Below are 25,915 nucleotides of genomic sequence, written 5' to 3'. Positions count from 1 at the left end.
TGCTGGGATTACAGGCTTGAGCCACCGCGCCCGGCCAAAGGTGGCCATCAGACACACACAAACACACACGCTTTCTCTTTTTTTTTTTTTCCTTTGAGACAGAGTCTTGCTCTGTCGCCCAGGTTGGAGTGCAGCATTGCAATCTCGGCTCACTGCAACCTTCAATTCACTGCAACCTCCGCCTCCCGGGTTCAAGCAATTCTCCTGCCTCAGCCTCCTGAGTAGCTGGGACTACAGGCGTAAGCCACCATGCCCGGCCTAATTATTGTATTTTAGTAGAGTATTTTTAGGCCAACGTCGCCATGTTCGCCAGGCTGGTCTCGAACTCCTGACCTCAAGTGACCCGCCCACCTCAACTTCCCAAAGTGCTGGGGTTACAGGCATAAGCCACCACACCCAGACTACGTTTTCTTTTAAGCATGCAGACATACATGGACTCACAGAGATACAGAACACACAAGAACAGCCAGCCCTGCCATATGCATGTTGTCCCACACACGCACTCTCTGAGGCAGTGAGTTAGGCAGAGAGTGACATACAGACACACACGTAACAGTGTGAGACCCAGAGGGACCCAGGGATAGGTGTACACAGAGAACTACACACACAACACAATAAAGACATACACAAAAGGCAGGGCACGGCGGCTTACGCCTGGAATCCCAGCACTTTGGGAGCCTGAGGTAGGTGGATCACTTGAGGTCAGGAGTTTGAGACCAGCCTGGTCAACATGGTGAAACCATGTCTCTACTAAAAATACAAAAATTAGCCAGGTGTCGTGGCAGACACCTGTAATCCCAGCTGCTTGGGAGGCTGAGGCAAGAGAATCACTTGAACCCAGGAGGTGGAGGTTCCCGTGAGCCGAGATTGTGCTACACACTCCAGCCTGGGCAACAGAGGGAGACCCTGTCTCAAAAAAATAAAAATACATACACAAGAGTCTGATATTCCCAACCACCCGGGGCAAGTAAGCCCATAACCAGGGTATGAACAGACACACGAACCCACACAATCAAGGGATACCGACAACAGACAACACCCTGTGGTAGACCATGAGGACCCCAGTAGGCACAGTGCTATCCTATGACACACACGCACACACACACGGAGATCAACTCCAACACGTGCACGATCTCCAGTCATTGAATTGACACCTCATCTGTCCTTTTGCCTCCTCCCCAGCTTAGTCAAAGATTATTTGGCCGTTAGGCTTCCAGAGCCTCAGAGGTAGAGGTCTATGTGTCTGTCTGGGAGGTGGGGGTGGGGAGATGGCCTTGGTCACTGCAGAGCCACCTCCCCCTGCTGCTCTGGCCCCACTGCTGCGGGGGCTGCTATCTGTGAGCAAACTGTCCTTGGGGTCAGGGACAGCAAAGAGCCAAAGGTCAGGTCGATGCCTCCCCCAACTCCTCCCCCAGAGGCAGCCAGCTCTTGGGGGCAGGAAGCAGAAGGGACAGAGGAGCACAAATTCAGGTGTTCAAGCCCCACAGGGCCCACTGGCCAAGGAAAAGAGACTCAGTAAGAGGCGGACATGGTGCCTTTAATGATTAAACACAGCCAGTACCCCGCTTCCCGGGCAAGAATCAGACTTCAGTAGAAATTCCCCATACCCTAACCAGCCTTTTCCGGTTTCTCCTGGACCAGAGCTGGGAAAAAGTGTGGGCTTCAGAGAGAACCAAGGAGTATTCTCACCTCCATCCCCTACCCAACCCATGCCAAAGAGAATGGTGACGACATGGCCAACACGGGGCTGCAGCAGCCATCATGGCACATGGTGGCCCACTGACATTGTCACCTACCCAGTATGATGTCCATCAAAGCACGCAATGGGCCACAAAAGGTGTTACACAGAATGGTGGTCAACTTGGCACCTACTGTGCCAAGAAGTACACCAAAAAAGAAGTGAGCACAGCACCTAATGGGGGGCCAAAAAAGATGTCACGGAAATGCTATCACCGATGTCACGGAAATGCTATCACCATCACACCCAAAGGGCCAACCCAGATGGTGGCTATCAAACCATGCAGTGGATCAGCCAATAACATTAATGTAGCAGTCCTCACAGTATCCAGTGGGCCACCAAAATGTATCCATGGTTGTTATCACAGTACCCAATGGATCAACACCATGCCCACTGAGACAGCAGTTGTCACAGTAAATAATAGACCCACCCAGATGTCAACCAACGGGACAAGCGAAGTGTCACCAGAAGTGATCAGGCCCCAAGAGCTTTGTGGTGTGAGCTCCAGCCATACCCACCACCATGTTCCCAGCCCCTGCTAGGATGCATTAAGCAGAGAGCGAGAATAAAGGCCCTGGTAGTAGACTCCAGCCTCCCCACCCTCAGCCCCGTAGCCCCCAAACCCCACGTCCAGTTTGGGAGGCGCTGGTGTCTGTTCTGACATCAGGTTGTTGATGGAGAAAGGGTGGTTGAAGTTGTAGGGCGCGTCTAGCTTCAGCTCCCCTGGGAGCTCCAGGCCAGTGAAATAGGGTGTGGAGGAAGGGGGTGAGCCACAGTCCAGAGGCCCCACATCTTCCCCACCCTGGGCCTCAGGCTCGGGGGCCGGAGGCGGGGGCTGGGGCGGGGAGGTGACTGTGGCCACGGGGGTGGTGGTCGAGGCAGCAGACCCTGTCCCGTTCCTAGTGGTGGTAGCAGCTCCACTGCCCCCTTTCTTCACCTTCTCCTCCAGCTTGAAGCGCTTCTGGCGGCGCAGGTAGCAGCCGTTCTCAAACATGTTCCCTGAGCTGGGGTGCAGGGCCCAGTAGGAGCCCTTGCCAGGCTTGTCTGGGGAGCGCGCCACCTTGACGAAGCAGTCGTTGAAAGACAGCGAGTGGCGAATGGAGTTCTGCCAGCGCTGCTGATTCTCCCGGTAGTAAGGGAAGAGGTCCATGATCCACTGGTAGATTTCACTCAAGGTCAGCATCTTGCCCGGTGCCTGCTGGATGGCCATGGTGATGAGCGAGATGTAGGAATACGGTGGCTTGGCGTGTGCCAGGGGCCGCCGATACCCCTTCGGCATCTCCTTCCCGTGCACCAGCCCAGGACCCGGGGCCCCATACCCTGAGCTGCTGCTGCCACCACTGGCACCCAGGCCTGGGAAGGTGGGCCCCAGGGGTGCTGCAGGTGCTGAGGGTGCCAGGGGTCCTGAGGGCAGTGGGGAGGCAGGGAGCCCCCCAGGGGGATAGGGAGAGCTTAGAGGGTTCAGGGTCATGTAGGAGTTGAGGGGGGCCATGGTGGGAACTGGGGTCACCGGAGAGTAGACCTAGAGGGAAAGATGAAAGGGGTCAGTGGGCCTCCACTCTGTTGGTCAGCGAAGGATCCCAGGACCCACTGCACGTCCGTCTGTCATCCATCTTGCATCCTCTACAAATCCCTTCCATCATCACCTCTATCTGTAGAATGCGGCCTCTAAAGGTCTCTCCTCACTCCCTAGACATGCCCTTTCTGTCCCCCACCTTCCCACCCACCATGCTCCCATACACTCAACGTCATCCTTTAAGTGATTCTCCAGGGTTTGGGACACCCAGGGGAGTCTCTGAAACCCTTTGAGGATGTCCACTATTTTCAAAATAATAGAATTTTTTTTTTTTCGAGGCAGAGTCTTGCTGTGTCGCCCAGGCTGGAGTGCAATGGCACGATCTCGCCTCAGTGCAACCTCCACCTCCTGGGCTCAACTGATTCTCCTGCCTCCCCCTCCAGAGCAGCTGGATTACAGGTGTCCGCCACCACGCCAGCTTTTTTTTTTTTTTTTTTTGTATTTTTAGTAGAGACGGGGTTTCTCCATGTTGGCCAGTCTGGTCTTGAACTCCTGACCTCGTGATCCACCCGCCTCGGCATCCCCAAAGTGCTGAGATTACAGGTGTAAGCCACCATGCCCAAAATCCTAAGTTATTATTAGCCCTTTTCACTCTCTTTCTCATGAAGTGTACAGTGGAGTTTTCCAGAGGGTGTTGATATTTCAACAGAGAGAATACAGAAACAGACAGGAGAATCTAGCTGTCTTCCACTGGGCCAAACTTGATTTGCAAAAATGGAAAACAGTGCCACTCTTTTGACTAAATTTTTTGAAATTTGGTTCTTTTAATAGAAATGCTTTTACACTAACAAATGATTGCTATTTTTAAGTGAATTAATACATGATTTTAACATTTCTCAGTTTTAATTTTAAATACAGTAAATGTAGACAGACATAACCCACATCAACAGAAACTGTTTGGGCTCCTCAATAATTTTTTCCCACAGGGTCTCACTCTGTCACTCAGGCTGAAGTGCAGTGGTTCAGTCACAGCTCACTGTAGCCTCAAACTCTGGGGCTCGAGTGATCCTCCTGCCTCAGCCACCTAAGTAGCTGGGATTACAGGCGGGCCTCACTACACCCGAATTGTTTATTTATTTAGAGACAGAGTCTCACTCTGTTGCCCAGGCTAGAGTGCAGTGGTTCAATCTTGGCTCACTGCAACCTCCACCTCCCAAGTTCAAGCTATTATGTCTCAGCCTCCCAAGTGGCTGGAATTACGGGCATGCACTGCACACCCAGCTAATTTTTTTGTATTTTTAGTAGAGACGGGGATTCACCACGTTGCCCAGGCTGTCCTCAAACTCCTGGTCTCAAGTAATCCTCCTGCCTCAGCCTCCCAAAGTAATCCCAGGACTTTGGGAGCTGAGGAGGGTGGATCACTTGAGGTCAGGAGTTCAAGACCAGCCTGGCAACATGGGAAAACCCTGTCTCTACCAAAAATACAAAAATCAGCCAGGCATCCTGGCACACGCCTGTAATCCCAGCTACTCGGGAGGTTGAGGCAGGAGGATTGCTTGAGCCCAGGAGTCTGAGGCTGCAGTGAGCTGAGATGAGATCGTACCACTGCACTCCAGCCAGGGCAATAGAGCAAGACTCCATCACAAAAAAAAAAAACAAAAAAAAACGGTGGGGCAGAGTCCTGAGACCAAAAAATTTAATAACTGCTGGTTTATTAGGTAAATCAGCAGTTCTCAATTTTAGTAATCATAAAGAGTTATTATAGGCCAGGCGCAGTGGTTCACGCCTGTCATCCCAGCACTTTGGGAGGCCGAGGCGGGCGGATCACGAGGTCAGGAGATCGAGACCATCCTGGCTAACACGGTGAAACCCCGTCTCTACTAAAAATACAAAAACAAAATTAGCCGGGTGTGGTGGCAGGCGCCTGTAGTCCCAGCTACTCAGGAGGCTGAGGCAGGAGAATGGCATGAACCCAGGAGGCGGAGCTTGCAGTGAGCTGAGATCACGCCACTGCACTCCAGCCTGGGCGACAGAGTGAGACTCCGTCTCAAAAACAAACAAACAAACAAACAAACAAACAAACAAAAAACAGTTATTATAACTCTGTGATAATCTAACATATATGTGTAGCTCTTTTCAATCTTTTAGCTTATAAAATTACTGTATTTAGGCCAGGCATTGTGGCTGACACCTGTAATCCCAGCACTTGGGGAGGCCAAGGCAGGCGGATCACTTGAGATCAGGAGTTCAAGACCAGCCTGGCCAACATGGCGAAACCCTGTCTCTACTAAAAATACAAAAAACAGCAGGGTATGGTGGCACGTGCCTATAGTCCCAGCTATTCAGGAGGCTACGGCAGGAGAATTGCTTGAACCCAGGAGGTAGAGGTTGCAGTGAGCCAAGATTGCACCACTGTACTCCAGCCCGGGTGACAGAGCAAGATTCTGTCTCAAAAAAATAAATAAATAAATAAAAATTACTGTATTTATACATAAAAGTGTTTGAATATCAGAAATCACTTTTCAACCTAATATTATTTATCTATTTACTATATATCTTCAAATCTAAGACTTCTCTGGAAGCTGCAGCATTAATTTTTTTTTTTTTTTTTGAGACAGTGTCTCGCTCTGTCGCCCAGGCTGGAGTGCAGTGGCCGGATCTCAGCTCACTGCAAGCTCCGCCTCCCGGGTTTACGCCATTCTCCTGACTCAGCCTCCCGAGTAGCTGGGACTACAGGCGCCCGTCACCTCGCCCGGCTAGTTTTTTGTATTTTTTTAGTAGAGACGGGGTTTCACTGTGTTAACCAGGATGGTCTCGATCTCCTGACCTCGTGATCTGCCCGTCTCGGCCTCCCAAAGTGCTGGGATTACAGGCTTGAGCCACCGCGCCCGGCCTACTTTATATTATTAATACAAATGGGAAAAACAGTTAAAATCATTGGACACCATTGACTGTAAAATACATCCCATTTTTGGAAATGTTCAAATGGGGGAAAAAGGAGGATCCTAGGTCAATGGAACATGGTAGATATTGCAATGCCTTTCTAAGTAACCCTCTGTATATTCTTTCATTCATTCAACCAATATTTATCAGTTAGCTGCTCTGTGCCAGGTGCTGTTCCAGGCACTTCACAAGAATGGTCTCCTTTAATCTTGACAACCATACTATGGGAGGAGGTGTTATGTTGATGCCCATTTTACAGCTGAGCTAGCTGAGGCCCAGAGAGGTTGTTGGGGTCACACAGCAAGAATGGGGGCAGAACTGGGATTCTACAACCAGGCAGTCTGGCTCCAGACCTGTTCCAGGTCACGCTATAAACGCAGTGACTAGGTGAGGTGCGGTGGCTCACGCCTGTAATCCCAGCACTTTGGGAGGCTGAGGTGGGCGGATCGCTTGAGATCGGGAGTTCAAGACCAGCCTGACCAACAGGGAGAAACCCTGTCTCTACTAAAACTACAAAATTAGCCAGATGTGGTGGCACATGCTTGCAATCCCAGCTACTAGGGAGGCTGAGGCAGGATAATTGCTTGAACCCAGGAGGAAGAGGTTGTGGTGAGCTAAGATCGCACCACTGCACTCCAGCCTGGGCAACAGAGCAAGACTCCATATGAAAAAATGATAATCATAAAATAAAATAAAAGCAGTGACTAAGCCAGAAATGCCTGCCCTCGTGGTGCTAACAGTCTAGCAGGAACACAACAGTGAACAGAACATGCTGGGAAAACATAGGCATGCTAGAAGGTTGTTTCTTTATTTGTATCTACCTATCCCTTCTCAACCACTGTCTCCCATCCTCTCTGCCCCATCCTCCATCTGGACCTTTCCCCACTGCCTCCTCTGAGGACTGGGGTCTCATGGCACTGTGCGGATTGGGGGAATGCTGCTATATGTAGCACTGGCTAGAGCCACCAAATGTGAGTTAACTGGATACCGCCTAGTCTCCTGCCACTGTAAGCCTTTTTTTTTTTTTTTTGAGACAGAGTCTCACTCCATCGCCCAGGCTGGAGTGCTGTGGTGCCATCTTAGCTCACTGCAACCTCTGCCTCCCAGGTTCAAGCGATTCTCCCGTCTTAGCCTCCTGAGTAGCTGGGATTACATGCAGGCACCACAACACTTGGCTAATTTTTGTATTTTTAATAAAGACAGGGTTTCGCCATGTTGGTCAGGCTAGTCTCGAACTCCTGACCTCGGGTGATCCTCCCGCCTCAGCCTCCCAAAGTGTTGGGATTACAGCCATGAGCCACCATGTCTGGCCCTACCACTGTAAGCTTCTGCAGGTCACAAGGTCCGGGGAGAAACGAGTCTTGCCAGGGTGGCTTAGGGAATCAGGGAGAGGGGGCAACCAACTCAACCCTAAGTCTGAGTTCCAGTGGAGAAATCCTCCGCTCTTTCCTTTTCATGTCTCTCCAAGGAGCTCTTTCATCACGTCTCTTTGAATCTCTGTTGGCTATTTTTGCCTTTGTGTTACCTGTCTCAGTACCAGTACCCACATTCCCCTCTCCCATCTCCCTCCCCACCCCGCACTGTTTTCCCTTCTGTCTCCTCCCTAACCTCTTTTGCTCTTCGTCTCTACCCCCGACCCCTCCCCAGTCCTCTCTCATCTTTCTTTCCCCTCCATCTTGGCGCCTGTCTCTCTCTCCAGCCTTCCATCTCTTTCTCCCTTCCTAGGCACTCTCTCTCACTACCCAACTCTACCCCACTCCCCTCCCACCCCCAACTCCCACCTCTCTTCCTCCTTCAGCCCATCTTCTTGTCTTTTTTTTTTTTTTTTTTTTTGAGATAGAGTCTCACTCTGTCACCCAGGCTGGAGTGCAGTGACTCCATCTTGGCTCACTGCAACCTCTGCCTCCAGGGTTCAAGCGATTCTCCTGTCTCAATCTCCCAAGTAACTGGGATTATAGACATGCGCCACCAAGCCCAGCTAATTTTTGTATTTTTAGTAGAGACGGTGTTTCACCATGTTGGCCAGGCTGGTCTTGAACTCCTGACCTCAAGTGATCCACCCTCTTCGGCCTCCCAGAGTGCTGGGATTACAGTCATGAGCCACTGTGCCCAGTCACCATCTTCCTATCAATCTACCTATCCATCCATCCAAGCATTTATCTATCTATCTATCTATCTATCTATCTATCTATCTATCTATCTATCTATCTATCTAATCTATCTATCTATCTATGTCCCTCCCTCCCTCCCTCCCTTCAATGAGTCCATTTCTCCTCACCCCAAGTCTCACAGTAAAATTGCAGCCACAGTTACTCCCTTCCCCCATGCAATCTCTCCCCCTGGTTGGTGGCTTCGGGTCCCCTCCCCAGAAAAATAAAAGAGATGAGGTGAGAAGGTTATGGATTAGTGGGGTCCACAGAGTTTCCAAATCCCCCTATGCCCCCACCCTCCATTTCTCCAACCCAGTCAGGCTCTCTGGTATTGAACAGTAAGACAGATAGGGACCCCAGGGCCCTCCTTCCTGGCTCCCCACCCACCCGGAAGTCCTCCTTGAGGTCCGACCTCAAGCACTCCAGCTGCTCTAATCCACCCTAGGCTTTCCCACGCCCCGGGGCTGGGATGAACCCCTGGTGTCCGGGTCTGAACCGGATCTCCCCTGCCAGGGTGGGGCTGAGATTGGGGGGAAGCCCTTGGGGGACCTGCAACCCCACACCAAGAGACTGGAATTTCTCCTCTTTCATTTCCTTATTGTCTCTGGAGAAGGGTGTGACAGGGAGCAGAGGAAGGCAGTGTGAAGCCAGAAGCCAAGTTTCTAGTCCCAGACCCAACCCAGGACCCCAGTGTTCTGCGTGCGGGGCTTCAGAGTTACTACCTCTAAAATAGGGGTGCAGCTAGACCAGCTAATGTGCAAGAACCTGAGACCAACAGGGATATCCCGGGATGGTAACTTTCCAAGTTCCTTTCACACAGCAAGCTGGGTCACCCCAGCCGGAGGGTGCTATGGGCAACAAGTGGTTTGGGGACCCTCTCAGCTCTCAGTTGCTGGCTGAGTGTAGATATTTCTCTCCCCATTGTTCTGACCCAAGGGGAAGAGGTGGGCTCATTTGACGGGAAGGCTCAGGAGAGCCTCAGACAGTATCACCTAACCATTTCCATTCCTCTAAATATTGCTTCTTCCAAAATATTCCCCGAAATGCTGATTACCTCCAGACTGTGCCTCTACTACTACTATTATTATTTTTTGAGATAGGGTCTCATTCTGCCACCCAGGCTGGAGTGCTGTGATACGATCACAGCTCCCAGCAGCTCGAACTCCCAGCCTCAAGTGATCCTCCCACCTCAGCCTCCCAACCAAGTAGCTTAGACTACAGGCATGCCTGGGTAATTAAAAAAATTTTTTTTTTTGTAAAGACAGGGTCTCCCTATGTTTCCCAGGCTGGCCTGGAACTCCTGGGCTCAAGAGATCCTCCCACTTTGACCTCCCAAAGTGCTGGGATTACAAGTGTGAGCCACTGTGCCAGCTATCCTTCAATTTCTGACACAATTTCCGTACAAATTGTCCTCTAAACTTGGATCTATTCAGACTGTGCCCGAAATATCAATTCCTCCTGCTTAGACCCCCATCATTTACTTAAGATGTGCCCCCAAAACAACTGTAGTTGGTTTGTACAATTGGTCTGTAGTTGGTTCCCTGAAATCAGGTCCCCAGACTGAGTTCTCCAGAGGCCCAGCTGGGATCACCCGCACTACCTGGAACCCTCCATTTCCCACCTGGGTCTCTGCCTTCCCCATCTCACAACTGATACCTCCAGTCACCCTGCCTCCACCTCTCAACACTCCCAGTCCCTTCCCCAGTTGGCCCTGCCTCACCCCACGTGCACCTCACACCTCCCCAAACCCAGGACTGGCCCCTCCCAGGCACCCTGCCAAGCCCTGAAGGCCTGGGGATCCAGGAGTCCCACCCTACAGTTTCAAGCCCCAGACTCAAGACTCAGGCACGCTGGGGACCCCACAGCCACCAGATCTTGACTCCTTGGAGAACCCAGCCATTCCTGCCCCACACCCCATCTCAAGTCCACAGTCCCCTTCCAGGTTAGAAGTCCAAGTGTCCAGACCCCCATAATTCTCAGACCGAGACCCCAACCCCCAGCCCCCACAACCTCACAACGTTGATTATAGAGTGAGGTAGCTAAGGTGTAGGGGTTGTTGCAGCAAGAGGAATGGGGGTCAGACTTGAAGAAGGCCTTTCTGTCTGTCCGGGTGAGGGAATTAAGACTATGCCCCCACCCCCTACTCCAGGAAAGCCTTGTCTGAGGTGAGACTGGATGGGAATTTTAGCAATAGCTGGAGGTTGCTGGTTTGTGGGGGAGCAGGGGAAGGTGCACAATCTAAAACTCTTTATCTTCCGATTTGGGGAGTCCCTGCTGAGGGTCATGGGTAGGGATTGGGGAGGGATGGAGATCGGCCCCTCTCCTGCCAATGCGAATGGCCACATCTTCTGCTCTCAGATGCCCAACCCTAAGCCACCTGTTGTTTCACCTCCCAAAACGAAGCTTCATCTCTGAGCACCCCCATCTCTTACCCCTGAGCACCAATTCCTATTTCTGACCCTACCTTAGATCACCAGCTGATCCTTACCCCGAACCCCAGGTCTTTAACACTGTGTGCTCGCCCTGAGCTCCCACCTCAGTCTTCCCTTAATGGTGACTCCTCCTCCATCTTTTAGTCTTTCTTTCCCTCCAACTTTGAACCTCACATCCTGAAACCCCCCAGTCTGTCCCCTACCATGGAACTCTGATTCCTATCTTTGGTTTATTCATATAAATCCCTTGCCTTTTGGGGCCCTAACACCTGGCTCCCACGTTTAAGGTGTGACCCGACCCTTGGCTAAATTCTCCTGACTTCCATTTTCAAGCCCCGGCCGCGGCGAGGCTGCCCAAACAGCCCTCCCATCCGTGCCTCGTCCCGGGTCCCTGACTTCCACACCTGGTCTCCGAGTTCCCAGTTCCTCGGCTGCCCAACTAGACGCCTTTGCCCCCATTTGAACCCACAACCAGTCCCTGCTCCATGTGAGCCCACACCCCGATACCTGCCCCCTACTTCCCGCTCCGCCATCCCCGAGGACACACCTCGCCCGCCTCCGGGTAGTAGCTCCACTCGGCCAGGTCATGGGCCTCCATCTTCACCGAGCCCAGCATCCCCCGGGCTTGTGCCCCCACCCGCCCCCGCTCCGGCCCCGGGGGAACGGAGCGCTCTGGATCTCTCCGCGGGCACGGCCCGAGCTCCCACCGGCGCCCGCCCGTCCGACCGCCCGGGGTACGGCTGTCCCGAGCGCCGCGGGAGGCGGCCACGCTTTATAGCCGGGACACCCCCGCCCTCGCCCGCCCCGGGCTCCCCTCCCGCCTCCCCGAGGGCGTGCGCTCGGACTGGGGCGCCCCCTGCGGGATCGACAGAAGACAGACCTCAGGCGCCGGGGACCGCAGCCCCGGGACGCGACAGCTGGGGGTGATTCAGGAGTGAGGGAGCAGCCGGCAGAGACGCTGCAGATACCAAGGGCCCCGAGGGCAGAACTCTGGAGCCTTTCTATCTCAGGGGATTTCATCATCTCGACATGAGAAGACGAAGAGCCAGAGCACTGCATGACCGTCGCCGAAGAGAGGGAAATCAGAGCGCTAGGGCCATTATGCGACTATGAGGACCCGTAAGAGGTCTCCGATATCACATCCCCATTCGACAGACAGGAAGACTGAGACTTCCGACGGCTAGAAATGCTTCAGACTTGACCGGGCGCGGTGGCTCACGCCTGTAATTCCAGCACTGTGGGAGGCCGAGGCGGGCTGGCGAATCACTTGAGGTCAGGAGTTTGAGACCAGCCTGGCCAACAGGGTGAAACCCCATCTCTTACAAAAACTAGCTAGGCGTGATGGTGCGTGCCTGTAATCCCAGCTATTCGGGAGGCTGAGGCAGGAGAATCGTTTGAACCTGGGAAGCGGTGGTTGCAGTGAGCCAAGATCGGGCCGCTGCAGTCCAGCCTGGGCGAGAGAGCGAGACTCCGTCTCCAAAACAAAAGAAAAAGAAATGCTTCAGACTGTTGAAAGAGTCAAGAACAAAGCTGGAGGGGATCGGGGCCTCTCCGCAGACCCCACTAGGGCAACAGACCACCTCCCCTCAAAGACCCAGGAGCTTCGCTGTCCGGACTCCCCACTCTCCAAGACCAGCCAGCCGTCCAGGGACTCAGCACTACTGAGAACTCCATTTCCCAGAATGCTCTAGCTCCTTATCCTCCCGGTGCCTCCGAAGGGACTACATTTCCCAGAAGGCCTAGCGCCGCAGAGCCGGAAATTAAGGGACCGCTCACCGTAGTAAGGAGGCTGGCAGAAGGCCGCTCTCACGGGACGAGGCATGGGCGGGGTCGGACTGTGCTCTGGACTCCATTTCCCGGCGGCCCTGGGTGTGGGGCGCGTGCGCACCGTTCCCGGCGACGAACGGAAGATGGCGGCGGCGGTGGCAGAGTCTAGGAAGAGGCGCTGCTGAGGGGGCGCGAGGGGAACGGAGGCCAGAGCCGCGGTGAGCGGGAGGCGGCGTTTGGGCCCGGAGACGAAGGGAGGAGGCGCCTAAAGAAGCAGGGGCGCGGGCTGGGAGGGGGTCGCCGTGGGGAGAGGGAAAGAGTGGCTTTCGCGACCCGTGTTTCTTCCCCTGCTCGGGACCCTTCCTTGGCTCCCTAGTGCCCTCGAGGCAAAGTTCCAGCGTGGCCCTCCGGGTGCGTCCGCCCCGCAGACTTCGCCTGCTTCGACTCGGCCTCTTTGCTTCTTCCCCACCTCTCGCAGCCGCCCTGGCCTTTCGGTTCCTTAAACTTGCCATGCGCTTTCCCGCTTCGGGGATTTTGCACAGGTTGTCAGCTCTGCCCGCAACATCCTTTTACCCATTCGGCTTGGCTAACTCCCATTCATCCTTCGAGTCTCGGCACCAACGTCACTTCCTCTGCGAAGCCCTCCTTCCCTACCCTCCATCTCGAAATCCGCCTGTTAAATGCTCTTGCCGGTCTCTGTTCCTTCATGTCACGTGTGTTCTAATTTGTTATCAGACTCTTATCTGTGTGTTGTTTTATGATGTCTGACCGTGTGTTCCATGAAGGTAGGGACTAGGTTTGTCTGTCGCCACTGTGTTCCCAGCACAGCGCCAATCACGCCGGAGACGCCCAGCTAATGTTCGTTGAAGGAATAAAAGATACTCCTAGAGCCAGTCTGGGGAAACAGGGTAGTCGTCAGATTGCCAGGTAGCAGTGGGGCAGGGTACCACTCTTAACGAGTACATCGAGAGGAAAGAGGAACCAGTGATACTGTTCATCACAGCAAAAGGCTACACGCATCCCAGATGTTCTTAAATAAGAAGACTGGCTGAAAGAAACTATAATACATCCACATAAGAAAATACTATGCAACTCTAAAAACGAATGAGGTAGATAAAAGGAAATGATGAAATTCTCTATACACTGATATAGTGGTCTCCAACATATATTAAGGGAAAACAAATGAAGTGGAGGTTAGAGTTTATTATGTGTGCTTTATTTTTTCTTTTTTTGAGACGAGGTCTCACTCTGTTGCTCATGCTGGCATGAACTCAGTTCACTGCAGCCTCCGCCTCCCTAGTTCAAGTGATTCTCCTGCCTCAGCCTCCTGAGTAGCTGGTATTACAAACGTGCCCCACCACACCCAGGTAATTTTTATATTTTTAGCAGAGACGGGTTTTCACTGTGTTGGCCACTCTGGTCTTGAACTCCTGACCTCAAGTGATCTGCCCACCTCGGCTTCCCAAAGTGCAGGGATTACAGGCCTGAGCCACCAATGGCCTGTGTAGGCTCCTTTTTTTTGAGACAGAGTCTCACTCTGTCACCCAGGCTGGAGTGCAATGGCGTGATCTCGGCTCACTGCAACCTCTGCCTTCCAGGTTCAAGCAGTTCTCCTGCCTCAGCCTCCTGAGTAGCTGGGATTATAGACGTGCACCGCCATGCCCGGCTAATTTTTGTGTTTTTAGTAGAGATGGGGTTTCACCATGTTGGCCAGGCTGGTCTCGAACTGCTGACCTCGGGTGATCCACCTGCCTTGGCCTCCCAAAGTGCTGGGATTACAGGCTTGAGCCTCCGTGGCCGGCTGTGTTCAATATATATTAACTGATTATTTTTCTTTTCTTTTTTTGGAAAGAGGTTCATCAGATTCATGCTCTTTTGCCCAGGCTGGAGTACAGTGGCCCAGTCATACTTCAGTATAACCAGGCTCAAACAGTCTTTCCACCTTAGCCTCCAGAGTAGCTGGGACTAAAAGTTCATGGCAATATACCTGGCTAATTTTTTTTTTTTTTTTTTGAGATGGAGTCTTTCTGTGTCTCCTAGGCTGAAGTGCAGTGGCATGATCTCGATACCCAGAATTGTCTAGAGATGGATCTCACTGCGTTGCCCAGGCTGGTTTCAAACTCCTGGCCTCAAGTAATCCTCCTGCCTCAGCCTCCCAAAATGTTGGGATTATAGGTGTGAACCACTGTGCCTGGCCTTCTTTTTCAGTTTTTAGGCCTAGTCTAGTCCTGAACTCCTGGCCTCAAGCCATCCTCCCACCTAGACCTACCAAAATGCTGGGTTTACAACTGTAAGCCACTATACCCGTCCTATTTTTCTTTTCTTTCCTTTTTTTTTTTTTTTTTTTTGAGACAGAGTCTTGCTCTGTCATGCAGGCTGGAGTGCAGTGGCGCAATCTCGGCTCTCTGCAACCTCTACCTACCCGGTTCAGGTAATTCTCATGCCTCAGCCTCCCAAGTAGCTGGGATTACAGGCATGCATCACCATGCCCAACTAATTGTTTTGTGTTTTTAGTATAGACTGGGTTTTGCCATGTTGGCCAGGCTCGTCTTGAACTCCTGGCCTCAACTGAGCTGCTCACTTTGGCCTCCTAAAGTGCTGGGATTACAGGAGTGAGCCACCACATCATGCCTTTAAAGAAAAAAGAAAAAGACTTGTTAAGTGCAGTAGTGAGAAAGGGGGAAAGAGTAGAACAAATATAGCTATTAATTTTCAAGGATTGAAGAGTGAAAGGGCAGGAATACTGAACCCAGTGATTGGGGAGGCTGTTTGGCAGGAGTGTTCATTCATTCAGCAGATGTTTATTGAGCACCTACTAGGTGCCAAGCACTCTTCCATGCTGGGAATATAAAAAGTGAAGAAACAAAGTCACTGTTCTAGGCTGGGGGGCGATGGCTCAGACCTGTTAATCCCAAACACTTTGGGAGGCCAAGGAGGGTGGATTGCTTGAGCACAGGAGTTCAAGACCAGCCTGGGCAACATGGCGAAACTCCGTCTCTACCAAAAAATGATTTCAAATAAATCACTGTCTTCGTGAAATTTATAAATATGTAGTGTGTGATGATGATAAATGCTGTGGACAAAAACAACACAGATGGAGATCGAGAGGGAGTTGAAATTTGAAATACGGTCATCGGGGAAGGCCTTACTGCAGAGACATGTGAGTGGAGTCCTGAAGGAAATGAAGAGGGAAGGAGTTGTGCTGATACCTAGGAGGAGGAATATTCCAGGCAGAAGGAAGAGAGGCGCAGAGTCTTCAAGGAAGGGGCATGTTGGGCATGTTCACGGGACAGCAAGGAGGCCAGAGTGGGTGGAGCAGAGAGCTCAGCGGGAGAGGCAGTCAGAGGAAGAACAGGCCAGATGCCATAAGGTCTTGTAGGCCTTGGTGGGGACATTGGCCCTGACTCTTTGCAAGATAGTGGGTGACAGGCAGCAGGGAAACTAGGGAGGAGGCTGTTGGCTCGTCATTCATTCAGCGGACACCTATCATGTGATACTACTGTGACTAGCTATTGTGTAGTTCCTTTTAAAAAATGTATCGTTGGCCGGACCCAATGGCTCAAGCCTGTAATCCCAGCACTTTGGAGGCCGAGACGGGTGGATCACGAAGTCAGGAGATCGAGACCATCCTGGCTAACACGGTGAAACCCCATCTCTACTAAAAAATACAAAAAACTAGCCGGGCGAGGTGGTGGGTGCCTATAGTCCCAGCTACTCGGGAGGCTGAGGCAGGAGAATGGCGTGAACCCAGGAGGTGGAGCTTGCAGTGAGCTGAGACCCGGCCACTGCACTCCAGCCTGGGCGACAGAGCGAGACTCCATCTCAAAAAAAAAAAAAGGTATCATTTTCAGCCGGAAGCAGTGGCTCACGCCTGTAATCCCCGCACTTTGGGAGGCCGAGGTGGGCGGATCACCTGAGGTTGGGAGCTCGAGACCAGCCTGACCGACATGGGAAAACCTCGTCTCTACTAAAAATACAAAAATTAGCTGGATGTGGTGGCGCATACCTGTAATCCCAGCTACTTGGGAGGCTGAGGCAGAACTGCTTGAACCTCGGAGATGGAGGTTGCGGTGAGCTGAGATCGTGCCATTGTACTCCAGCCTGGGCAACAAGAGTGAAATTCCATCTCAAAAAAAATACATAGGATCATTTTTCACGCTCCTCAGATTATTGTTTTTTGGCATGTTTGTTTGTTTGGTGTTTTTTTTTTTTTTTTTTTTGAGAGAGTCTCGCTCTGTTCCCCAGGCTCTTGTGCAGTGGTGTCATCTCAGCTCACTGCAAGCTCCGCTTCCCGGGTTCATGCCATTGTCCTGCCTCAGGCGCCCGCCACCACACCTGGCTAATTTTTTTTGTATTTTTAATAGAGACAGGGTTTCACCATGTTAGCCAGGATGGTCTCAATCTCCTGACCTCAGCGATCCAACTGCCTTGCCCTCCCAAGTGCTGGATTACAGTTGTGAGCCACCGCGCCTGGCCTTGTTTTGTTTTTGAGACAGTCTCGCTCTCTCGCCCAGGCTGGAGTGTGGTGGCGTGATCTCAGCTCACTACCTCTGCCTCCCAGGTTCAAGTGATTCTCCTGCCTCAGCCTCCAAAGTAGGTGGGATTATAGGTATGCGCCACCACGCCTGGCTAATTTGTATATTTTTAGTAGGGACGGTGTTTCTTCATGTTGGCCAATCTGGTCTCGAACTCCTGGCCTCAGGTGTTCTACCTGCCTCAGCCTCCCAAAGTGCTGGGATTACAGGTGTGAGCCACGGCACCTGGCCTGTTTGTTTTTGAGACAGAGTGTAGCTCTGTCCACAGGCTGGAATGCAGTGGTAGGGATCACAGCTCACTGCAGCCTCCACCTCCTGAGCTCAATTGATGCTCCCACCTTAGCCTCCCAAAGTCCTAGGATTAAAGGCGTGAGCTGGCCAAATTATTATTAATGATTGTAATTGTTATTAACAGTTTATGCAGTAACCTTAGATCTTTTGCCATGTACATAAAAATAATAGTATACTTAGCCAATGTTTACTATGTATACTAACTGATTTAATCCTCAAAATAGTCTTGGGAGGTAAGCCCTGTTACTATCCCTGTTTTCTAGAAGAGGAAACTGAGAGCCAGAGAAGTTCAATGTCTTGCCTCAGGTCATTCTGTGTATGCATAAACACATACTTGACAAAAATGACTTGAACTACATGTATTGTCCTCTGATGCAACAGGCTGTCGGGGACGTCTTTTCGTGATAATATATTAATATATTGAGATTCACCAATTTTTTTTTTTTTTTTTTTTTTTGTGATGTAGTCTTTCTGGCCCAGACTAGAGGAGTGCAGTGGCACGATCTCAGCTCACTGCACCCCTCCGCCTCCTGGGTTCAAGCTATTCTTCTGCCTCAGCCTCCTGAATAGCTGGGATTACAGGCGCAGCTCATTGTTGTATTTTTACTAGAAATGGGGTCTCACCATGTTGGCCAGGCTGGTCTCAAACTCTTGACCTCAGACAATCTGCCAGTTTCGGCCTCCCAAAGTGCTGGGACTACAGGCATGAGCCACTGCGCTCAGCGTCACCAATTATTTTTTTACCCTGTTTCCTCTACTGGTTTTTGGTTGATCCTTTCAGATTTTTTTTCTTTTTTAACATATATATTTTTTTGGCTTTTTTTTTTTTTTTTTTTGAGACAAGGTCTCACTCTGTGCAGTTACCCGATTTTGGCTCACTACAGCCTCTGCCTTCACCTCCCTGAGTAGCTGGGACTACCAGGCGCGCCACCATGCCCAGCTAATTTTTGTATTTTCTGGAGAGACGGGGTTACATGTTGCCCAGGCTGCTCTCCAACTCCCAGGCTCAGGTGATCTGCCTGCCTCAGCTGCTCTCCAACTCCTAGGCTCAGGCGATCTGCCTGCCTCAGCCTCCCAAAGTGCTGGAATTACGGGCATGAGCCACTGCACCTGGCCACATTTTTCTTTTTTTTTTGTAAAACAGAAACATATAGTCAATGCTGTTTTCAGCTTTGCTTGTTTTCATTTAATATATGCAGTCTCTGTCAGTGTCTAGAGACTGTTCTCATTTTTTTTGTTTTTTTCTTTCCTTTCCTGTTACAGTTTCATAGTCTGTTTTTTTCTTGTAATATAAATTTATATTTATATATTTTCTTTTTCACTTTTTTTCACAGGTGTTGGAGTCCCGTGGTCTTTTATTATGTATGTGTATAACCGTGTTTTTCAGCCAGTCTCCTGTTTGAGGACACTTGGATTGCTTCTCGTCTTTTGCTATTGTGAATAGCTGTGTAATTGATATATCCTGCTATGTTAATCATTCCATAATTTTGCCAGTGTGACTGTGTTAGATGCCTAAAAGCCCCCTTCCTCCCTTTTAAAAACAGCTTCATAGTGTTCCAAAGAGTGGCTGAAACATCATTTATTGAAGCAGGCCTTTTGTGATGTATTGAGTGCCTACTATGTGCCAGACTCTGTGTCTGGTATTCCTCAGAGCTGTGTTTTTGAAAGTTTGCTCTGGGCCAGGCACTGTGGTTCACGCCTGTAATCCCAGCACTTTGGGAGGCTGAGGCGGGTGGAACACCTGAGGTCAGGAGTTTGAGACCAGCCTGGCCAACATGGTGAAACCCCGTCTCTACTGAAAATACAAAAATTAGCTGGGCGTGGTGGCATGTGCCTGTAATCCCAGTTACTTGGGAGGCTGAGGCAGGAGAATCACTTGAACCTGAGAGGCGGAGGTTGCAGTGAGCTGATATCGCACCACCGCACTCCAGCCTAGGTGACAGAGTGCGACTTCATCTCAAAAAAAAAAAAAGAAAGAAAGAAAGAAAGTTCGCTCTGGTGCCCAGTCCAGAGCATATCCCAGGTGGAGAGAGGGGAAGCACGGGGACCTGTAAGGTGGCTGTTGCACATTCATGTGAGCCATCGTTCAGCAGGTGTTTGTGGTTGGCCCACTCTGTGTAAAGCACTAGAGATGAGGCTTAGACTTCTGGCTCTACCTTGGGAGATGTCAGTCTCCCCCAAGTTACAGCCCCCATGCACACATCCATAAGCCAAAGACAGAGCCTGGAAGGGAGAGGGACTTCTGAAGGCGTGACTAGGGAGGAACAGGCTGGGAAGGAGGGTTGAGCCCTTTGTAGATGTTCGGGTGACAATCTAGCCCAGCCCATCTGCTGGTCCCCTGAGCTTGATCCATCCTCTTCTTTCCCAGGGACAAGCTGACGGCAGCCATGGCGAGTGGCAGTGGGGACAGCGTCACCCGCCGGAGTGTGGCATCACAGTTTTTCACTCAAGAGGAGGGGCCGGGAATTGATGGCATGACCACCTCAGAGAGGGTGAGTGTGGCGGGCAGGGCTTGGAATGGGGAAGCACAGCCCCTGGCTTTGGACAATCCACGTTTAGGTGGCAGAGCCCTGGGAGTGCCGAGGGGGCTGGACTGGGCTGGCACTATCCCCTGCCCCTTCCCTTCCTTCCAGGTGGTGGATCTTCTGAACCAGGCGGCGCTGATCACCAATGACTCAAAGATCACAGTGCTCAAACAGGTGAGGGCCCCGGGGGCATCCTGGGCTGAGCAGGTGAAAGGAGGCTGGGAACCTAAGAAAGAAGACACTAGCAGTAACACCAGTGTCTAAATTTACACACGCAGTGTGTGCCGGCCACGGTGCTCCGTGCAGGCCTCTGCTCTTCTAGTTCTCAGGAAAGCTCTGTAAGGCAGGGTAATTTCATCCCTGTTTTATACAGAAAGAAGCAGACCCCGGGGCTTAAATCATTAGCCCAAGGTCACTCTGCTGGGAACTGGCTGAACTAGTGCTTGAATCCTGGATTCCAGCTCCAAATCCTACACTCTTCATCATTGCATTTCTTCTCTGCCAGTGTCCAGTCAGAGAAGGTGACTGGAGGTGGCGCAGACATGCCTGTCACCAGACATTGATGACCCAGTATGGGCAGGGCTGGGATGGAGAAGGAATCCCAGGTGGGCTCTGGGAGCCCAGAGGGAGATCCTGACCCAGCCCGGGGATGAGGAGTCAGGGAGGACTTTTGAACCAAATCCTAGAGGATAAAAGGAGAGAAGTATACTAAATTAGAGAGACAGCATCCCATTTATTTATTTATTTATTTATTTAGAGACAGAGTCTTGCTGTGTTGCCCAGGCTGGAGTGCCGTGGCATGATCCCTGCTCACTGCAGCTCCTGCCTCCCCAGTTCAAGCGATTCTCCTGACTCAACCTCCTGAGTAGCTGGGATTATAGGCACCTGCCACGATGCCTGGCTAATTTTTGCGGTTTTAGTAGAGACATGTTTCACCATGTTGACCAGGCTGGTCTCAAACTCCTGAGCTCAAGTGGTCCACCCACCTTGGCCCCCCAAAGTGCTTGGGATTACAGGCACGAGCCACCGTGCCCAGCTGAGAGAGGGAGAGCGTGTCAAGCTGAGGACACAGAAGTGTGTGCAAAGGCAGAAGACAACATGGGGCACTTTAGGCTGGGCATGGTTCAGAGCAGGAGTTGAAGTTCAGAGACCAGCGAGGTTAGCATGCCTGTGTGATAACCCGTTCGGCTCCTTGATCAGCCTGTAGCCTTATGGAGTAGCCCCACCTCTGAGGTGGAGTGGATGCACCTGGTGCCTCCCCCGTGGGTGGTCATGAGGCTGTTTAGCAATAGTAGCTTGAGTTGTAGCAGCCAGGTCCTGTGCCTGCTCTTTGCTTATTGGAGGATGTCCATGAGAAGGGCTTATTCCAAAGAGTCTGGCCAGCACAAGGGCTTCAGGAGTTGGGTTCTCACTGTGAAGATGTTTGCTGAATCATGGCAATGCTAACTGGGGAGCAGAAGCAGGAGAGTGGAGAGAACTGATGGACAGGTGGAAGGAGGCCAAACCTTAGGAAGGCCTGAGCCCTGGGGCATTTCCCTCTTTTATTCAGCCCCCTCCTGTGTCATGTCCTCACTATCTACCAGAACCTGTGCCTTGTAGGATCTCATTCTGGCCTCCTAATATCCCTTTTGAGTTGATGTTTAAGAGTCTCATTTTATAGATGAGCAAACTGAGTGTCAGAGACCATGCCCAGGGCATAGCACTCTTGGTAGGGAGCAGCAGAGCCAGGCATTGAGATGAGTGTATCTGCTGCCTAGCCCTCTGCTGTCTTCCCCTCTACTCTCCTGTCTGCATTGGTTGGCCCCGGTTTTATATGGTTATTCTTCCTCCCCACCCCCACTCTCCTTCCAGGTCCAGGAGCTGATCATCAACAAAGATCCCACACTACTGGACAACTTCCTGGACGTGAGTGACTGACAGAAGATAAAGGGGTGTGGTGTAGGGGAAACGGGATGTGGAACCTAATGTAGCCCTGATCCGCTTTCTCTCTTGACATTGGCAGGAGATCATCGCATTCCAAGCAGACAAGTCAATCGAAGTGCGAAAATTTGTCATCGGCTTCATCGAGGAGGCATGGTATGGGGTGAGGCAGGGAGCCCCAGGAGCATTCTCACTGGAGGCAGCCTTCAGGTCCTGGCCTGGTCTGGAGGCCACCACTGAGAGGCCTGCCTTCTGCTTCCCAGACCCTTTCTCTCTCTCTTGCACACTGATTCCCCAGTAAATACTTAGTAAGATCGAAACCCTGGGGTCATCTATGATTCCTCTGGTTCTTCCACACTTCACATCTACATCGTCACTAAGGACTGTGGGCTCCACTTTGAGAATATCTGCAGCATCTGACCATTTGTCAATCGCTTCCTCTACCACTACACAGACCCAAGCCACCCTTCCCGCCTACCTGACGACTTCAGTGGTCTCTCTCTGGCTCCCTTGCTTCTTTTTCTTTTTAGTTAAATTCATATACCAAAACTAGCTTTTTTTTTTTATCTTTTTTTTCCTTTTTTTTTTTGAGACGGAGTCTCGCTCAACTATTGTCCAGGCTGGAGTGCCGTGGCACAATCTCAGTTCACTGCAACCTCCTACTTCCGGGTTCAAGTGATTCTCCTGCCTCAACCTCCCAAGTAGCTGGGATTACAGGCATGCACCACCACGCCCAGTTTATTTTTATATTTTTAGTAGAGACGGGGTTTTCCCATGTTGGCCAGGCTGGTCTCAAACTCCTGACCTCAGGTGATCCTCCGCCAGCCTCGGCCTCCCAAAGTGTTGGGACTACAGGCGTGAGCCACTGCGCCCTGTCTTTTTTTTTTTTTTTTTTTGAGACTGAGTTTTGCTCTGTTGTACAGGCTGGAGTGCAGTGTCACGATCTTGGCTCATTGCAACCTCTACCTCCCGGGCTCAAGAGATTCTTGTGCCTCAGCCTCCTGAGTAGTTGGGATTACAGGCTTCCAACACTATGCCTGGCTAATTTTTGTAGTTTTATTAAAGATGGGGTTTTGCCATGTTGGCCAGGCCGGTCTCAAACTCATGACCTCAAGTAATTGGCCCACCTCGGCCTCCCAGAGTGCTGAGATTACAGGCATGAGCCACTGCGCCCAGCAAAAATCAGCTATTTTAAACTGAACAAGTTAGTGGCGTTTAGCACATTCACAATCTAGTTCCAAAGCATTTCATCCTCCAAAGAGGAATCACCGTACTCATTTCCCACTTCTGGTACTCAGCAGCCAGAGTGATGCTGTTCAGTGTAAATCAATCTTGGCACGCCCCCGCTCTCAGACCCCAACTAGCTCATCAGCTTACTTAGGTGGAAACCCAAACCCTCACCTCAGCTTCATCTCACTCCTGGCCCTGTCTCCCCTGCTCCTCAGAAGTCACTGTTGGATTTCGCAGCCTGTCTGCTTACTGTGCCTGCTAGGGACCCTCGTCCCCAGGTTGCCACCTGGCTCACCCCCTCCCTTCTCTCAGGTCTCTTCCTCAGAAAGCTCTTCCTGCCCACTCCCATGCCGCCCCACATCTCGGGCACCCCGCCTTCAGTGTTCTTTTTTTTTTTTTTTTTTTTTTTTTTTTTGAGACGGAGTCTCGCTCTGCCACCCAGGCTGGAGTGCAATGGCCGGATCTCAGCTCACTGCAAGCTCCACCTCCCGGGTTTATGCCATTCTCCTGCCTCAGCCTCCCCAGTAGCTGGGACTACAGGCGCCCGCCACGTCGCCCGGCTAGTTTTTTGTATTTTTTAGTAGAGACGGGGTTTCACCGTGTTAGCCAGGATGGTCTCGATCTCCTGACCTCGTGATCTGCCCGTCTCGGCCTCCCAAAGTGCTGGGATTACAGGCTTGAGCCACCGCGCCCGGCCGCCTTCAGTGTTCTTTACAGTGTTCCTCACTCATTGAAATGACCTTGATTCTTCCCGCAAAATATCAGCTCTTTGAGGACAAGGCTTGACTTTTTCTGTCTTGCTCACCACTTTGTCCCCACTACCTGCCTGGAGCAATGTTGTCACCTAGTAGGGGCTGATTACGTATTTGTTGCACACGTGAATGAGTTGAACATAACGGTCACCACATGAATGCGTACTGTGCCCTACGCTGTATTAGGTCCTTTCCAGTGTTATCCTTGTAATCTTTATGGCAGCCTTGATGGATACAGTGGTTATCCTCTATTTACAGAAAGGGAAACAGGTTCAGAATGGTAAAGTGACTTGTTCAAGCTGGTCACTTACTCATTTATTCATTAAACATTTACTGGATGCTTTGTGACTGGAAGGAAGTAGAATAGCTGCTGTGTATTAAATTTTTTTTTTTTTTTTTTTTTTGAGACGGAGTCTCGCTCTGCTGCCCAGGCTGGAGTGCAGTGGCTGGATCTCAGCTCACTGCAAGCTCCGCCTCCCGGTTTCCCGCCATTCTCCTGCCTCAGCCTCCCGAGTAGCTGGGACTACAGGCGCCCGCCACCTCGCCCGGCTAATTTTTTTTATTTTTTAGCAGAGACGGGGTTTCACCGTGTTAGCCAGGATGGTCTGGATCTCCTGACCTCGTGATCCGCCCGTCTCGGCCTCCCAAAGTGCTGGGATTACAGGCTTGAGCCACCGCGCCCGGCCGTATTAAATATTTTTGTTTGTAAGGCACTGTACTAAATGCTTGAGCAGTTTCGTTATTCATAGTACTACGGATCAGTTGTTTGACCCTTGAACTGAAGAGAAGACAGGCTTAGAGAGGTGAAGTGAATTTTCTTAAGGTCATACAGCCAGAATGCGGCAAGGCTGGCATTTTATTTATTTATTATTTTTTTGAGATGGAATCTCACTCTGTCACCCAGACTGGAGTGCAGCGGCGCAATCTCGGCTCACTACAACCTCTGCCACCTGAGTCAAGTGATTGTCCTGCCTCAGCCCCCCGAGTAGCTGGGATTACAGGTGCCTGCCACCACACCCAGCTAATTTTGTTTGTTGTTGTTGTTTTTTTGTTTTGAGTTGGAATTTTGCTCTTGTTGCCCAGGCTGGAGTGCAATGGCGCGATCTCGGCTCATTGCAACCTCCGCCACCCAGGTTCAAGCGATTCTCCTGCCTCAGCCTCCCAAGTAGCTGGAGTTACAGGCGCCCGCCACCACGCCCAGCTAATTTTGTATTTTTAGTAGAGATGGGATTTCACCATGTTGGTCAGGCTGGTCTCAAACTCCTGACGTTAGGTGACCCATCTGCCTCAGCCTCCCAAAGTGCTGGGATTATAGGCATGAGCCACCGCGCCTGGCCGAGGCTGGGATTTTAACTCATATCTGCAGTGCCAGAGCCCAAATATCCTATCTCCCCATTTACCGGGAGAATTCACGGTAAATTTTCTGAATTTGTAAAAAGTCCATTCAGCAAATACATACCATGTGACTGCTGTTGTACCAGGCATCCGTGGTAGCTGTAGTATAGCGGTGAGCAAAAACGTGTTATTCCTGACTTCATGTAGCTGACAGCTAAGTTTCATACTTTTTGACTGATTTAATTAATATTTCAGATTGCAATGTATGTTGTGAAAATTCTGTGCTGAGCTCCTGTTTATTCATTGAACAAACATTTATTGGAGGCCCTTCGTTTTTTTCTTCAACGAAAAATGACCCTGCTGGGGTTATTGCTAAGCTAGGAAAGGGTCCCCACTTTTTGAGCCCTCAGACTGAGGCAAGCAAAACTATGATTACAGAAAACAAAGTGCTTTAAAGTAGCCATGGCTGGTGTTTACTGAACGCTTTCTGCATGTCAGGCACTCTTCTAAGCACTTTACATGTATTGTTGCAATTTTCCCAAAAAAATTGCATAAACAATTGAGATAGATACTATTATTCTAAATTAGGTGAAGTCACTTGTACAGTTCACACAGTTGTCTGCCCCTACTGTCCCTTCTGTGAACAGCAGGCCCCTGAGAGAGCAAAGGAGTTGGGGTTGCAAGACCAGTCTAGATAGAGGTTCAGGGATGGCTCAGTCTGGAGGCGCCAGGCACCGTTCCCAGTTTCTGGATGTGCCATTCCTGTCCCCTGAGACAGGCC

At 51.1% G+C, this 25,915-nt stretch overlaps 2 protein-coding genes across 4 annotated transcripts in view; one reads left to right on the top strand and one right to left on the bottom strand.

The window, feature by feature from the left end:
- Positions 1 to 1,516: 1,516 nt before the first annotated feature.
- FOXA3 (forkhead box A3) lies at positions 1,517 to 12,692 on the bottom strand. Of its 3 annotated transcripts, XM_030942587.1 has the most exons (3): positions 12,556 to 12,686; positions 3,058 to 3,260; positions 1,517 to 2,936 (listed from the first exon to the last, which is right to left on the bottom strand). In XM_030942587.1, the coding sequence occupies exons 1-3, from the start codon at positions 12,599 to 12,601 to the stop codon at positions 2,277 to 2,279; spliced, it is 909 nt and encodes a 302-aa protein (XP_030798447.1). In that variant the 5' UTR covers positions 12,602 to 12,686; the 3' UTR covers positions 1,517 to 2,276. The 3 variants fall into 3 exon arrangements, with proteins under 3 accessions (XP_030798447.1, XP_030798446.1, XP_010375755.1); XM_030942586.1 differs by having other exon boundaries at positions 1,517 to 3,260; positions 12,556 to 12,692; XM_010377453.1 differs by lacking the exon at positions 12,556 to 12,686 and adding an exon at positions 11,327 to 11,592 and having other exon boundaries at positions 1,517 to 3,260.
- Positions 12,658 to 25,915, top strand: part of SYMPK (symplekin) — a 48,119-nt gene continuing 34,861 nt past the window's right edge. The window contains exons 1-5 of the mRNA XM_010377454.2: positions 12,658 to 12,764; positions 19,741 to 19,864; positions 20,006 to 20,071; positions 21,749 to 21,802; positions 21,900 to 21,973. Coding sequence (XP_010375756.1) covers positions 19,760 to 19,864; positions 20,006 to 20,071; positions 21,749 to 21,802; positions 21,900 to 21,973 — 299 coding nt within the window. The 5' untranslated portion in view covers positions 12,658 to 12,764; positions 19,741 to 19,759. The remainder of the gene's footprint in view (positions 12,765 to 19,740; positions 19,865 to 20,005; positions 20,072 to 21,748; positions 21,803 to 21,899; positions 21,974 to 25,915) is intronic.

This window comes from Rhinopithecus roxellana, chromosome 12 (assembly GCF_007565055.1).
Source record: "Rhinopithecus roxellana isolate Shanxi Qingling chromosome 12, ASM756505v1, whole genome shotgun sequence".
NCBI lineage: Eukaryota > Metazoa > Chordata > Mammalia > Primates > Cercopithecidae > Rhinopithecus > Rhinopithecus roxellana.
The sequence above is the reverse complement of the archived record's forward strand: the minus strand, read 5'-3'. Positions and strand labels throughout refer to the sequence as shown.

Coding starts and splice junctions, on each gene's coding strand:
- FOXA3 (XM_010377453.1), bottom strand. CDS start 11,395: ATGCTGGGCTCGGTGAAGATGGAGGCCCATGACCTGGCCGAGTGGAGC. Junction 3,261..11,326: donor ACTACCCGGAGGCGGGCGAG/GTGTGTCCTCGG, acceptor CTTTCCCTCTAG/GTCTACTCTCCGGTGACCCC.